Source organism: Mangifera indica, chromosome 14 (assembly GCF_011075055.1).
Source record: "Mangifera indica cultivar Alphonso chromosome 14, CATAS_Mindica_2.1, whole genome shotgun sequence".
Lineage (NCBI taxonomy): Eukaryota > Viridiplantae > Streptophyta > Magnoliopsida > Sapindales > Anacardiaceae > Mangifera > Mangifera indica.
The window spans coordinates 14,071,652-14,087,380 of NC_058150.1; the positions used below are offsets into that span (position 1 = coordinate 14,071,652).

Below are 15,729 nucleotides of genomic sequence, written 5' to 3' on the forward strand. Positions count from 1 at the left end.
TTACCATATGGTTAAATATTATTAGATATAATAATAGGTTGTGCGATACTAACTCTAATGCAATTTATTGTGCTATGAAGCCGAGTCATGCCTAGAGGAATCTCGCGGGTTAGGCTGCCCGCTAGCAATTGAAGGCCTGGGACACGGCCTATGGCCCCTTAGGCTGTGCTTTTGCAGGACCTTAATAGGTTGGCTCGTAAAATTATCCTCCAAAGTTTAATTTTTGATTTTAGATTTGAGCTCGCCCAACCTTCTTCGGGCTAGGCTGGGCTAGAATCCACGTATTGGCAATAAATCACTACCATTAGCATTCCGAAATTGTCGAAAGAAAGAAAGAAAGAAATTTCATTCTCTCCTCTTTGCTACGGCGGCGAAGAGTTAAATTACCACTATACTTATTCCTTTTTAACTTTCATAGACTTCCCGCTATCTCTCTGTTATTCTTCTTCTTGGCTCTCTAATGGCGGCCATTTCAACTCTAAACTCGCCAGCCCACTTCCCGAAAGCTTCTTCAGACTTTAATCTCCCTCTTTCCATCTCAAAGTCTTCGCCTTTTTCACCGCCTCTTTCGTTTTCAATCTCCAAATTTAACAGGAGATTTCATAAGTCCAAGAGTTTGGTGGTCTCTGCAGCAACTGTTGATAATACTATCAATAATAGCTCCTTTCCTGCCCCGTCAGCCACCCGCTCGAAGTACTCTCTGCCCCCTGTTTAGTTTTGTGTGATAAGTTTTGAGTCTTGGTGTGTGTTTGCATTGAAAGATGAATTTTTGTGGGGGGTTTTTTCCAACTGGGTTGGGGTGATTTCTCTGTTCAGATGTTGCATTTATGGTTCTTTTATGATTGTCCTTGCATGTTGGAGAAGTTACGAATACTAAATTTGTGTGTATTTTCACCTGGTCCAGTTTAATTATTTTTGTAATTTTATTAAGTGCTTGATGAAAAGGAAAAAAAAAAAAGAAGAAAACTTTGTTAGACTACTAAGAGCAACATTTTTGTTTCTTCAGTGGCTCAATGTTTCTTGCTGGTTTCGATTGAATGATAGCTTCTTGGTTATTAATAAAGATGAGTGCTTGTCTTACTCAAATGGGCTAGGCGTGTGTTTAGAGATTGTATATTGGTTTTATGGGTATATTTTTGCATGTTTGACAAGTTATTTGTATGTAAAGGCTAGCTAATTGTCTTGTTGCACAATAAACTTTGTGATTCTTTAACCGTGTCATTAGTTTTGTGCAAGTCTATCCCTGCTACATGCATATGATTTATATACGATTCGTGGAAAACAAATTTATATATCATAAATGTGTTTGTGTTGATGAAATGTGCAAGTAACTCTTCTATTATATAAAGTTTGCATCTTCTCAGTGCATATTTCTCCTTTTAAGAAAATATGCTCTTATATTTTTATGGTTTTCTTGATTATGTATTGCATTTATTATGAATGCAGGGTTAGACGGCACACGATTTCTGTGTTTGTAGGTGATGAAAGTGGAATGATAAATCGTATTGCTGGAGTCTTTGCAAGAAGGGGATATAACATTGAGTCCCTTGCTGTTGGTCTGAACAAGGACAAGGCACTCTTCACCATAGTTGTCTCAGGAACTGACAAAGTGCTGCAGCAAGTTGTGGAGCAGCTTCAGAAACTTGTTAATGTTTTGAAGGTTATACAGCATCAGACAAGAACTCCTGCTAATTCTAATTGTTCTTTCAGAATTTCTTTTTTAATTATGTTACACTTTATAATTTAAGTTCGTTAATGGTACAAACACTATCTACGTCTAAGGCCTTCTATGTTGTGTGAATAAAATCGGCTACTGGGGATCAAAACCTTATAATATTTGAGTATATATTTCATTATTTTTGATGTATATGTTCAGATCCAGGTATCATTAAAGGTTTTCTTAATCAATTTGTTTTGTGTACCTTTCCTGTGTTTTTCTCGGCCTTCAAAGTACTTGCTTGTATTATAGTTGATATTCTTAACTTGGATATTTAAAGTGGATATTTAATGTGGAACATCAGGTTGAAGATCTCTCAAATGAGCCCCAGGTAGAACGTGAACTAATGCTTATAAAAGTAAATGCCTATCCAGAATATCGTGCTGAGGTAGCTGTAACATGTTCATTTGATTGTTGAACATTTAAAGGTTCATTAAAGTTTTAGAATTTGTCTTCACACTTAAATCTTATCATTTTCTCTGATCAAATTATTATTTATTGATGTTCACCTTTAGATCATGTGGCTGGTGGACATATTTAGAGCGAAAATTGTGGATATCTCTGAACACTCAGTAACAATTGAGGTGGTGCACTATAACTTATGGTCAAAATTACAGTTTCAGTGTTATAGCTAATCTGAAATATGAAATTCTTGTGGATATTCGAGGTGACTGGAGATCCAGGGAAGATGGTTGCTGTGGAAAGGAATTTAAGCAAGTTTGGAATCCAAGAAATTGCAAGAACCGGAAAGGTAGTAAGCTTCCTTTAAAATACCTAATGGATTTTTGTTCATTGTTATTTTACCTGACATTAATTTTCTTACACTGGCATCTTCTTCTAAACAGCATATATCCAAAAAAAAAAAAAAAAAAAAAAAGACGGGAAAAGTCTAGACATAACTTTATCTTTCCAACCTAAATTGATAAAGAGACAGGGTGGAGTCATCTTGTTGGTTAGAAAATAAAAAAGGAAAAAGTTGAAAAAATTGTTTGCTAACTTTTTATCCTGTTGCTGTTAAGCAGATTGCCTTGAGAAGGGAAAAAATTGGCGCTTCTGCTCCATTCTGGCGATTTTCAGCAGCTTCATACCCTGATCTTGAAGGACCAACATCAGTTAGTGGTCTTAAGGGGAGAGGAGATAAATCATATACTGGTGGAACTGATGCATCTGCACGGGTATGCTCTTCTTTAAGTTTTCATTCAATATTTCAGCAAATTTAGATTAGAGTCCGTCTCCTGTAGACAATAAGGAAAATTTATAAAAGGATCAGAAACTTTAGCGTCATCTGGATATGATTGTCTAATTTTGATGTATGCACTCCATACAGATAAATCAGGAGCTTTTACTTCTAATTCTTTTTCAGCCATGTCCATGATATAGGACAGTAAGTGGAAAATAAACAGAGAGGAATGAGAATGAAATTAGAGAAGTCCTAATAGAAAGGGGTTATATGGGATGTGAATGTTTATTTACCAGAAGAGACCTACAACGTGATGGTTCTAGTCATCTATCTACTTGATTGCGCATTTCTGCCTGTCCATTATGTGGTACATATCTTGGGCAGTTTTTTCCCCTTATTGATGCCTTTTTACATTGGTATCTCATGACTTCTTTGTTTTCTATTTTGTTTTAAATGAGACCAAAGGCTGGGTGAATTTATTCCATTAAATTTCAACTTTGAAACAGTCTTGGCCTGTTTTACTGCATCTGTATAATTTTCAAGCCTTATGTGTTGTTTACTTAATTTTAAATGATATTGGTTGTGGTTAAAGTATTTGACATGTTTTTGTGTGTTCTTGAAGGGAGATGTGTATCCAGTGGAATCGGATGATGTCTTTCCATTTAATCAAGTGCTTGATGCTCACTGGGGTGTCCTTAATGATGAAGATGTAAAAAAATCCTTCCCTGCTTAAACTATATCAATTTTTTCTTTTATCATTTTATGTTGTTCTTTCTTTCACTTCCCCTCTGGCTCCTATAAGGTTCTATGGTTGTTACAAATGTACAAGAAACCCACATTAGAACTTTTAAGCATGGTCCAATGTTATTAGAGGTTGGTTGCATCAATCCTGATTGTTTTATCTCCTGAACTGGGGATATATTTTGATACTAATGTACATAACCTTGTTTTGATTCATTACAATATGATTTCTCACATTCCCATACGGCCAAGTGATGTAAAAGACCCTATTTCTATTTTACTTTTTGTGATGGATCTTCACTTGGATGTTAATGCTTGGTTAAGTTTTTGCAGACAAGCGGACTCCAATCACATACTCTTTCGATACTTGTAAATGATTCTCCGGGAGTTCTTAATGTTGTTACAGGGGTTTTTGCTCGAAGGGGCTATAACATTCAGGTATATATGATGTTATATTTGCTCTCCTACTTTCTTTTTTTACTTTGCAAGTTTCACTCATCTGCTTGATTATCTTCTTTTCATCAGAGTTTGGCAGTTGGACATGCAGAAACAGAGGGGCTTTCACGAATTACTACTGTTGTTCCTGGTACAGATGAATCAGTTAGCAAGTTGGTGCAGCAACTTTATAAGCTAATAGAGATACATGAGGTGACTACTGTTAGAAAGGATGGATCTTAATTTATCAATAGAAGCATTTATGATTTAGTATCATCTTATCAGTTACCTAAAATATTTCGATTGCATGCAACTGTGGATAATGGACGAGTGAACCTGTGAGAAAAAAACTCTGAAAGTTTAATGGCCATAATTTGCTCTCTTCTATTTGCAAAAATCAATGTTATCAATGGATAGAATTATAAGAGATTGAAGGTCACTGGGTACGCGTTAGGATGTGAGATAGCGCTACTCTTCAAATTTATACTTGGCTGTTGAATGCAAAAGATTAGAAGCCTCTGGCATACTGTTAATTTTGCAGAATTTATATGGCCAAACCCTAGATTTTTTTTTTTAACTGTGTATGCATATACATATAGAGTTATATATTTGACAGTTTGTTAGATCTCCTATGAAGATCTTCCATTACGATTAAAGTGTCTGAGTTTATTAATTTCAAGTATTGCTGATTTCTTCAGGTTAAAGATCTTACTCATTTGCCATTTGCCGAACGAGAATTGATGATGATAAAGATTGCTGTAAATGCTACTGCTCGGCGAGATGTCCTCGACATTGCCAGCATCTTTAGGGCCAAAGCTGTTGACGTGTCCGATCATACAATAACTCTTGAGGTAGGTTTTCTTGCTTAGATAGTATTACCATGTTATTACTTATCAAATTTCATTTAATGTTATGAGTTTTAGGGATACTATATTATATGCACAATGTATGGGAAAAATGATGCATAAATTTGATTATTAATTGAAAATTTTCTTGCCTCCTCTTGTTTGCATCATGCAAACTGCCATGGTTTTGGCAGGCTATACAGCTTAATCTTAATTATTTTCAGAATTTCTCCTTTTTTTTTCCCTAGTCCCTGTCTGGCACGGTATTGATAATTTTTTTGTAAATGTTCATTCCAGCTCACAGGAGATTTGGACAAGATGGTTGCACTGCAGAGATTGTTAGAGCCTTATGGAATTTGCGAGGTTTGTCTTGCAGATTTAAAATCTTTAGTTGGATTAAGATTCCATTAGGATGCTAGGTGCAATGAATGAGATTTGGATTCTACATTGAAAAGCATGTGTTTCTAGTATGGGGTTTATAAGGCTTTGGGTTTTTTTTATCTCAATAACTAGTTTTTAGGATGTGATTCTTTTAAGGTTTATATAATTTGATATCAGAGTCACTGTTACGTCTCCTACTTGCAATCATGCCTTGAGACTAGCAAAAGACTAACACACAGTCAGCTTGCATGGGGGTTGTGGTTGTGGAGTGTGGTAATCTATTAGGGTCCCAAGTGTAAGTTATGAGACTTAAATCCTGTATCAGAAAACATGAGCTTTTGGTGTGGGGTTTATATGACTTTTTGAGCTCTCCAATCTTAACAGTTAGGTTTTGGGACGAGGTTTTCTCAAGGTTCATACCAAACTCCAAATAACATGATTAGATGCATTAGTGTTAGCTTCCTTAATTTCTTTTTCACAGGTGTCATGACTGAAAAAGGAAACTGGTTCAGTTGAACTCAATTTTGTTGTCATAGTTTTGTGATTGGTTAGCATAATACTTCTTCATTCACTCTAGTAACAAGGTGATTTGTGTTCTTGTAGGTGGCGCGGACAGGGCGGATAGCATTGGTACGTGAATCAGGCGTGGATTCTAGGTATCTCCGTGGATATTCATTTCCTCTCTAATTTGTGGACTAGAAAAAGTTCTATTTGTATTATAGGTTAATAGGAGTGCTCGTTCACACAAAGGAAATTTTGTAGGTTTCGTATGGATTGTTTAGTTTGTGGATTTTCTTCTGGTTTTAATTGCTCTTGTTTTTCAACTCAGCAGTCGAACTTTGGAATTAGTTTACCAACCAAATTACTTGGTTAAAGCAAATAATGAAACATGTTTCGGCTTGCTCTATAGCAACTGTTTAACTTGTTAGACAATGCGTAACTTGTGTTAATAATTACGGCTGTCTCTGAGCCGATTTAGATCCAGCATGTTATTGAAAAGTTGTTGACCAATTTATTTTTTGACGACTCTTCTTCTCTTTTGGTTTCCCCTCTGGCAATTTTTTTTTTCATCTCTAACAATCCATCTTTTTCTTCTCCTCTGCTTTTCGAGGACATATCAGTTGACTGAGCCAGCTCTTCTATGGGTTTGACTAGCCTCATATCCATCCCTATTAACAGTATTGTATACTTTTATGAAAAAAAGAGGATTTAGATTAATGCTGATAGCTTGACTGTACCATGTTCTAGTAGCTGACAAGGCAAAGTGACAGTAATGATTATCTTGTAAGTTGTAATCATACCCACAAGTTAAAGTCCTCACATAGGGTGGATCAAAGTCGAGATTGCTTAGGTTTGGCCAGACCAGTTTTATATATAACCAAATAGAAAGGCTGGCTCTTCTCTGTAGTTAAAAGCTTCATCAAATCCAAATGTTTTCATCAACAGATATTTACAAATTAATTAGGTGGAAAACATCATCAAACTCGGGAAAAAAACTGCCAAACAATTAACAGTATCAATTGAAGCATTAAGCAGAGATCATTTATCTAATTTATATGCTTGGTAGAACATCAGGATTGCATCAAGAAAACTTCTTCCAAAACTATGTAAGAAATCTCTTTCCAGAAATATATTACGATCCCCAGTTTGGACTACATAGCCCAGGTGTCTAGAAGGGAAAGTGTGGGCCTCTGGTAAGTAACTTGCCTTTTATTTGTTTCCAAGCCTGGCAAAATTTTTCGAACTGCCCAACAAGCTAATCAACAGCTCCAGAAGCAGCAGATACAAATACAGACTCCATTCTACAGAGAGCAAACCTCCCGAAAACCAGCAAAAGCAGTTATACCTGGCATGCATACCTAGAAATCCAAGTGAAAACTCCCAATAATCTGAAAAACAACGACCATCTCAAGAAGAAAACTATAAAAAAAGGCTTATTCAACATCATTGGCATGATGTGAAATTATGCAGTATGAATTCTTCACCTCCAGAATGAAAATCTTTATGCTCAATTTTTATCAGAAGTTGTGGTGGTGATGTATGGAGACTGTACTCTTCCCACCCTGTAAAGCCCCAAGCCAAATTACCTTTCTTATAATTTTAATGTGTACAATCCAACACTTTAGCCACTCCAAATCCATTTAGATGCTGCATTTTATCAGAAATTAGATGGTCTATGTCAGGGGTGGATACGATCTGAACTGGGTTGGGATTGAACCGCTGTTCAGCTTGAAAGAGCTTAGTTCTAGCTGAAAAAACCAGCATTGCCACATTGGAGCTTGCTTGGCCAACAATTCTTCTTCTTTCTCCGGTAATTATTTTTCTTCTACTCCAATGATACTTTTTCTTCTTCTCCGATTGCTCTTCACTATTTGAGCAAACTGAATTCAATCTCAAACTGGATGTTTAAGATTCAAGCTGAGCTCATGTTGGCCTTTGTTCAGGCTCAGCTAGGTTGGAATGCTTATGTCTTTAATTTGCTTTTTTTTTTTTTCCCACAAAACAAAGAATCTATTCGCAGAAACAAAACCTTGCATAATATCTTCTCTCAATTTATTTCCGTGCAATTTTCTGTTCAACATTGAACATTACACGATTTCATATAAGTTCAGTCAAACAATAATAGAGTAATACTATATATACATATTTTTACTATACAAATAATATGTCATCATGCATTAGATATTACTTTGTATCATCCAATCACATGATGACAAATCATTTAAATTGTATATAAAAAATATGTATTCATAGTTTTATTGACAACAATATTAGAGTAAGAAAAATTATGTACACTAACCATAAATATTAATTCATGTATTAGTGATGATGTGTCACATTATCCAATCAGATAGCGACATATCATTATTAATATGTAAATTAATACTCATATTAATACAAATAGTTTTATTGTTTTAGATTTCATTCATGACTGATTGCCAACACTTGTTTGCCTATATTTTTGCCAGTAAACAGTCCAATGAGAGCTACAAGAGCATTCTCCAGGCCTTTGGCTATGTCTTCAACATACACAATCTTCCCTTGTTTGATCTGTGGAACAATCATTTCCAGGAACTTCGGTTAAAGGTGGTAATAATTTGGACCGAATTCGTTTCACTATGAGTTGCATTAGGTTGTGTATGCCTTTAGGGATTTTCCAGGTTGTACTGCATCAAGCATTTCCTCACCACACCACCCCCCCCTCCCCCGGGAAACCCAACATTCTCAAAATAAATGTCAATGCCTTCAGGAAAAAACCTGTGAAAATATCAACTAGAAAATTAAAACAACTAGAAAGGAAACCTGGCTGTTGAGCAATTGGTGTCTGGAACAAAGTCTGATTACATTCACTGAATTGATTTTCATGCATAAGGGTATATTGATGTAGCTTACTACAAAATTGACTCAAGAACACACACAGAAGCACAAGAATAACAAAATAAGAGAAAGAAACACAAGACATAGAGAAGAATAAGAGAAGAAGAACAATTTTATTATCCGCCAAAAAACTATTTTTCCTGCTTCCTTTCTCTACAATTTATAATGGCGAAGACGTAGCATTAGTTACATGAAACGATGTCGCACACTAATTACAATTCATGCTCCCAACGACGTCGTGCACTATATTTCTATTCAACGACAATAATCTCTACGTTTTTTGTTTTATTCAACTGCTCCTTCTCTTCATTCCACTACTTTTGCTTTACTGTTTCTACTTCCTCTGTCGTTCAGTTTGTATCAATTACTCCCCTCCCTGACTTCCTTGTCCTTAAGGAAGAATGAAGGAAACTGCGCTCGTAATGTATCAGCAAATTCCCATGTGGCAGTGGTAGGGGTTTCATTGCGCCACTGAATAAGCACTTTCACTGTTGGGGTTGTACCCTTCCTTACAAGCTTTCTATCGAGAATGTAATGAGGATAACACTAAGGTGCAAACTGGGGTGGTAAAGTAGGAGATGCCGCCACATGAGCATAAGCAGGTCTTAACTGTGACACATGAAAAACATCATGTATAAGAGCCTCGACAGGAAGTTGTAAACAATAGACAACTTTACCAATTACTTCTATAACAAGGAATGGTCCAATGAATTTTGGCTGCAACTTTTGATTGCCACTGTGTATACTACTTTGGCGATACGGTTGTAGCTTAAGGTAAACCATATCTCCCACATTAAATTGCCTTTCAGATTGCCTTCGATCAGCTACTAATTTCATGCGATGTTGTGCCTTTTTCAAGTTATTCTGCAGAATACGAATGGTAGCTTCTCTGGCTCGTAACATAGTGTCAACTCTAGTCACTTCCGAATCCTCTGGAAAATAAAGAAAATGCAGGGGTGGGGAATAACCATAAAGTGCTTGAAATGGAGACATATCAATACTGGAGTGATGGGTTGTGTTATACCAATATTCAGCAAGTGGCAACCAATGGAACTACGTATGAGGCATTTCCCCAACCATACAACGTAAGTACCCTTCTAAGCATCTGTTGACTACTTTACTCTGTCTATCTGACTGTGGGTGGTAAGCAGTAGTGTATTTGAGAGCCACACCTTGTAACCAAAATAATTCTTGCTAGAATTTGCTTAGGAAGAGAGCCCTTCTATCATTAATAATGTTGGCAGGATTACTATGAAGTTTATATACATGATCTAAAAATAATTGAGCAACTGTATGAACTGAAAAAGGATGTACGAGGCCCAAGAAATAACTATATTTAGTCAGACGATCAACAATAACCATAATAACTAACTTCCCTTGGGATTTAGGCAACTCTTCTATAAAGTCCATGGTAATATCCTGAAAAACTCCTGACGGTATAGGAATGGGTTGTAGTAATCCAAGGGAAGACACATTCTCAAACTTAAATTGTTGACAGACTGTACACCCTCTGATGTAGTTTCTGACAGCCTTTCACATGCCTTTCCAATACACAAATAAGGCCAATTTCTTCATTGTTGCAGTGACGTCGGAATGCCCTTTTATTGGCGAATCATGGAACAATCGAAGTAGTTGAGTCTGCAGTTATATGTTAGCAATCACCACAAGCTTTCCGTGCCTCCGTAGCTAATGATTAACCCACTCATATTGGGCATGACTACTAGCATCCTTTTCCTTGTCTGCAATAATAGCCTGTAATTTAGCATCATTAGCCTAACATTCTTGAATCTGTCGTATCAACTCTTTAGGTAATATTGTGATGGTCAGTTGGTGAAGCTCGGGTTCTGAAACTCTGGAAAGTGCATTAGCTGCTGTATTCTCCTTCCTTTTCTTATAGCAGATTTCATAATCATACTCTATCAATTTTGCAACCCAAGCTTGTTGGGATGGGGTGGTGAGTTTTTGCTTCAACAAATACTTTAAACTTTGATGATCAGTCTTGATCACAAAGTGTTGGCTACGAAGGTAATGTTCCTATTTCTTCAAAACGAATAGAATTGCAAACATCTCTCTTTCATACACCGACAACAATTGATTCTTGGGTGAAAGTGCCTTACTAATATAAGCCACAAGATATCCATTTTACAGAAGAACAACCCCAATGCCACCATTCAATGCATCAAATTCAATCTGAAATAGTTGTTTCAGATCAGGTAGCACTAGTATCGAAACTGTGCAAAGGTGATCCTTCAGCATCTCAAAGGATTCCTGAGCTTGTGAAGACCATCCAAAACAGTTCTTCTTAAGTAGATTGGTCAGAGGTTGAGCCAACTGCCCATAATTTTTAATAAACCTTCTGTAGTAACTTGAGAGGCCTAAAAACCCTCTTAACTATTTTATAGTCTTCGGAACAAGCCATTCCCTTACTGCCTGTATTTTTTTGAAATCAGTAATGACACCCTCTTTGCTGATAACATACCTCAAATACTTAACATTAGATGCCCCAAAGGTACACTTACTTTTTTTTGCAAAATCCTAATGCTTGTGAAGTAACTTTAGCACCTCTTCTAAATGTTGTAAATGCTTTACTCTTGCTATAAACAAGTATATCATCAAAGAAAACCAAAACAAATCTCCTCAAATATGGTTTGAAGATTTAATTCATGATGTTTTGAAATGTGGAATGAGTATTTATGAGTCCAAATGGCATAACCAAGAACTCATAATGCCCTTCATGTGTCTTGAAAGCTGTTTTCTCAATTGAAGATGGATGCATACATATTTGCCAATATCCTGAACGAAGATCCAATTTTGAGAAGACAACAGCCCCATTCAACTCATCTAGAAGCTCTTCTATCAAAGGAATGAGGTATCTATCCTTGATAGTCACTTTATTCAATGCCCTATAGTCTATACACATTCTCCATGCACCATCCTTCTTCTTTACTAACACCATTGGACTTGCGTAAGGACTAAAGCTATCTCTAATCACCCCACCTCTAACATCTCCTTAACCATTTTTTCTATAACATCCTTTTGCATTCCTCCATATCTATAAGGCTCAAGATTTATAGGTTATGTTCCTTCTTGCAAAATAATCTTGTGGTCTTGAAATTTAGAAGGTGGTAGCCTTTTGGGCTCTTCAAATATCCCTTTATATTTGTCCAACAATTCTTCTAATTCTTCCCATTCCTTTGCCTTTGCAGGTTCTATCACATGGAGTTCATACAATTGTCCTTCGTTTGCTTGACTTCTAGTCCACAATAGTTGAATTGAAGCCAACTGGTACTGTTTGCAAAGAAGTTTACATAATTGAGGTTCTCTTATAACACTCAACTCTTCTTTTCTTTCTCCCTACAATTGGTATTATTGTCCTTCCACAACAAACTTCATTGTTAGTGCTTCAAAATTCCATGTGATATCTCCTAATCCAGCCAACCATTGGGTTCCTAATATCAAGTCATAAGCTTCCAAGGGTAGTGTATAAGTTGTGATGGATAACATCTGCCCTTACACGCTAACATGCAACCCTCTGCAAAGTCCTCTACATTATAATTCCTGCCATTGGCCACTGTAACATGCATACCAATTAACTCTTGAATAGGACAGCCAAGCCCTTACGTAGTCTGCTCACTGATAAAATTGTGAGTACTCCTCGAATCCACCAAAATATATAACCTTTTCCTATCGTGCATTCCATTAAGCCTCATAGTTCTAGCTCTTATTGATCCTTGTAAGGCTTATAAGGAGAGTTGCATCAACCCATGCTCCTCTAAGATTGATTCTTGTGGCCTGACTTCACTCATTGCTTCCATATCTTTATTACCCTTTGTCTCAACATACAATTGTATCACATAGGCTTGCTTCATTCTACATTTATGGCCTAAAGTATACTTCTCATCACACCAAAAACATAGTCATTTTGCTCTTTTTTCATCAAATGTTCTATTGGTAGCTGATCTAGAATTTGTAGGCGGTGGTAGTTTTGGAACATTTGGGTTGGGTAGTAGACCAGCAGAGTTATAAGACTTAGTTTGTGCAATTCCTACAACAAAATTATGATTTACACTCTTTAGAGTTGTTGGCATTTGGGGGGTTTTAAATGCAGGTCAGGGTTGGTCATTCACGGCTACCAATGTAATTTCATGAAGCCTTACTAATGAGAAAGCTTTTGTTAGCATTTTTGGCTTAAACATTCTTACACGCATCTGTAAGGAGTCTTTTAAGCCTGCCAAGAAGAAACTCAAGGCTTGGTCTTCTCTAATTCCCGTCCTCGGATATAACTCTTCAAAAACATCTTGGTAATGTTGAAGAGTTCTTACCTGTTTTAAATTCTTCAAGTCTGCCAATGGGTCATCATATCCCTGGTTGCCAAACCTGGCTCTCGTTGTCGTAGCATACTCCTCCCATCTCACTGGTGTTCCACCTTTTGCTTTCATGAAACTCTGATGCCACTAAATCACCTTACCCTCCAGGTGTAAAACTGTTAATTTCAATCTGTCGTCATTATAAGTAACATCAACCTAAAAGTAATATTCTACCTTCAAGATCCATCCCTCAAAATCCTCACCACCGAATCGTGGAAAATCTATTCTCGTCTATCTTTCCCATTGTTGCCTCGGATCATAGCCACTTTGTGACCCCCCTCCATCTCGGTGATTAGCCGTAGTTGACACTGCCTCAATATATTGTAAACTAAGGCCAGTAATTAGATTCTTGAGGTTTTCCATGGATTGCTGCATGGCATCTGAACCTTTTGTAATCTATCTTGCTGTCGCATCTCAGCTTCAGTAATCATCTGTGTAATTTCCCTACGAAATTCTTGATTACAAGTCTCTACCATAGCCAGGATAGGAGCTCTGATACCAATGATGCAGCTTACTATAGAATTGACTCAAGAACACACACACAGAAGCACAAGAATAACAGAATAAGAGAAAGAAACACAAGACATAGAAAAATAAGAGAAGAAGAATAATTTTATTATCCGCCAAAAAAACTGTTTTTCCCGCTTCCTTTCTCTACAATTTATAATGGCCAAGACATAGTATCAGTTACATGAAACGATGTTGCACACTAATTACAATTCATGCTTCAAACGACGTTGCGTACTATATTTCTATTCAACGACAATAATCTCTGCGTTTTTAGTTTTATTCAACTACTTTTTCTCTTCATTCCACTGCTTCTGCTTTACTGTTTCTACTTCCTTTGTCGTTCAATTTGTATCATATATACAATAGATTGTCTGGTGTAATGGAACAGAGCAGCAAAGGAGAAGTGTTGTATGGTAGTCAGTTGAATTCTGTAAGGGGTTATCTTAAATAAAAAAATATGAATTTTGAAAAGTGAATTTTTAAGGAGATCTGTGGTTGTAGTGGAAGGATTAGGTCAATCCAATAGCCCACTATTGATTTCCTATAAGTAGTAGGGGCTTTACTCTCGTGATATGGATTTTTTCAAATTTACTTAAATAAATATAGTGATTAGGATTCTATTCATTTTTTAGTCTAATAGAATAGAGTGGATACGACTAATGAACTAGAGAAACCATTTGTATCGTTACGACTTGTGAAAATGTAACCAACGAGTACATATGTTAATATATGTCAGCTAAGGTTTGTATATAAAAACTGTGTTGAAGTGTATGTAAAGAGTGAGCGCAATCTCTTCTTCATCCATAGTGAAAATTTTTTCATTACATGCTTAAGGTTTTTTAGTATTAGGTTTTCTATATAAATACTTGCATCTCTGTGTTAAGTATTTGTGCATTTTGCAAAATTTTTGAAAGTTACAAAGGGAAGTTGGAGTTTATATTTTGGTACAAAACTTTTTAATGTTACATTCAAATTAGGTTCTTCTTTATAGTTGACGACATCATCGAACCCCAGCTTGCTCTTCAACATATCAACTTTGTCGTTGCTGCTAGCACTTCCAACAACATAGCAGCCCAATAACTTTGCAAACCGCCCAACAAGCTGACCAACAACACCAGAAGTTGCTGAAATGAACAGAGACTTCTCTGGCTTAAGAGAGCAAAGCTCATAAAATCTAGCAAAAGCTGTCATACTAGGCATACCTATCAAGTATAGATTACTAAAAGCTGGATCAAAGAAGATGATGAACCTTATTAACCAAAGTGAAATAACCAAAACATGTATAACTTACCAAGAATGCCAGTATAGTAGGATAAGGGTACATCCGTGTGTTGAATTTTGAACAAATATGGAGCTGTAATGAGACTGTACTCTTCCCAACCTGTCATTCCCTAGTCGAAGTCTCCTTTCTTGAACTCTGGATTCCCAAAATCCAAAACTTCAGCCATTCTATATCCGCTTATAGGCTGCAAAAGACTCTTGTCATCGAACTGCAAATGATGTTTTAAGACTCTTGACAATGAGAATCTTCTTTACTCTTAAGAAAAGCCAAAGAATAAAGCATCAAAAGAGGAAAATGTGAACAAATCACTAACCAAACCAGGTGTGAAGGAATTCACAGTGCATCCTTCAAATTTCTGTATTCGTGGTCCCATGGATGGGTCATAAGACAAGTATAAGTTCTTCACAAAAATCCCATTTGAGCCTTTCGTTAGCTTTAAATCTATGGTGCCAGTGGTCAAAGATAGGCTAATTTCTTTAGAAAAACCGGCTGAAATATAGTCATTCAATATCACTTGCTTATTACTCACCATTTTTTTAGACACTTTTGTTTAGTCACTTTCTATGAAAAACACAAATAAACTCCGACAAAGAAAACTATATGTAGAGGTTCTTGCTTTGTGTTACTGTGTGTGCATGGGATGAAACCAATGGAAAATGTAGAAGATGCCAAAGACTCATTAAACTCCAGCAAAGAAAACTATATGTAGAGGTTCTTGCTTTTTATAGGTGGATGTAATCTTTTCTCGTCTGTCTCCCACCACAAGAAGACATTGAGATTCAAGCATGATATAAATAGTTCAAACTTAAATAATTCTTTATGACTAAGAGATCTAACCAATTAAACCATGATATCAGAACTAACTAGTCTAACATGAGCCTGAGACTCAAACT

The 15,729-nt window shown here is 36.3% G+C and overlaps 1 protein-coding gene and 1 pseudogene across 1 annotated transcript; one reads left to right on the top strand and one right to left on the bottom strand.

Annotated features, from left to right (window-relative positions):
• The first annotated feature begins 312 nt into the window (after window positions 1–312).
• Window positions 313–6,206, top strand: LOC123197005 (acetolactate synthase small subunit 2, chloroplastic-like). Its single transcript, XM_044611177.1, has 12 exons — window positions 313–693; window positions 1,447–1,660; window positions 2,022–2,105; window positions 2,233–2,301; window positions 2,385–2,468; window positions 2,740–2,892; window positions 3,520–3,606; window positions 3,972–4,076; window positions 4,164–4,286; window positions 4,772–4,924; window positions 5,216–5,281; window positions 5,903–6,206. The coding sequence occupies exons 1-12, from the start codon at window positions 461–463 to the stop codon at window positions 5,984–5,986; spliced, it is 1,455 nt and encodes a 484-aa protein (XP_044467112.1). The 5' UTR covers window positions 313–460; the 3' UTR covers window positions 5,987–6,206.
• Window positions 6,207–8,221: 2,015 nt separating this feature from the next.
• On the bottom strand, window positions 8,222–15,609 carry LOC123195689 (annotated as a pseudogene).
• Window positions 15,610–15,729: the final 120 nt, after the last annotated feature.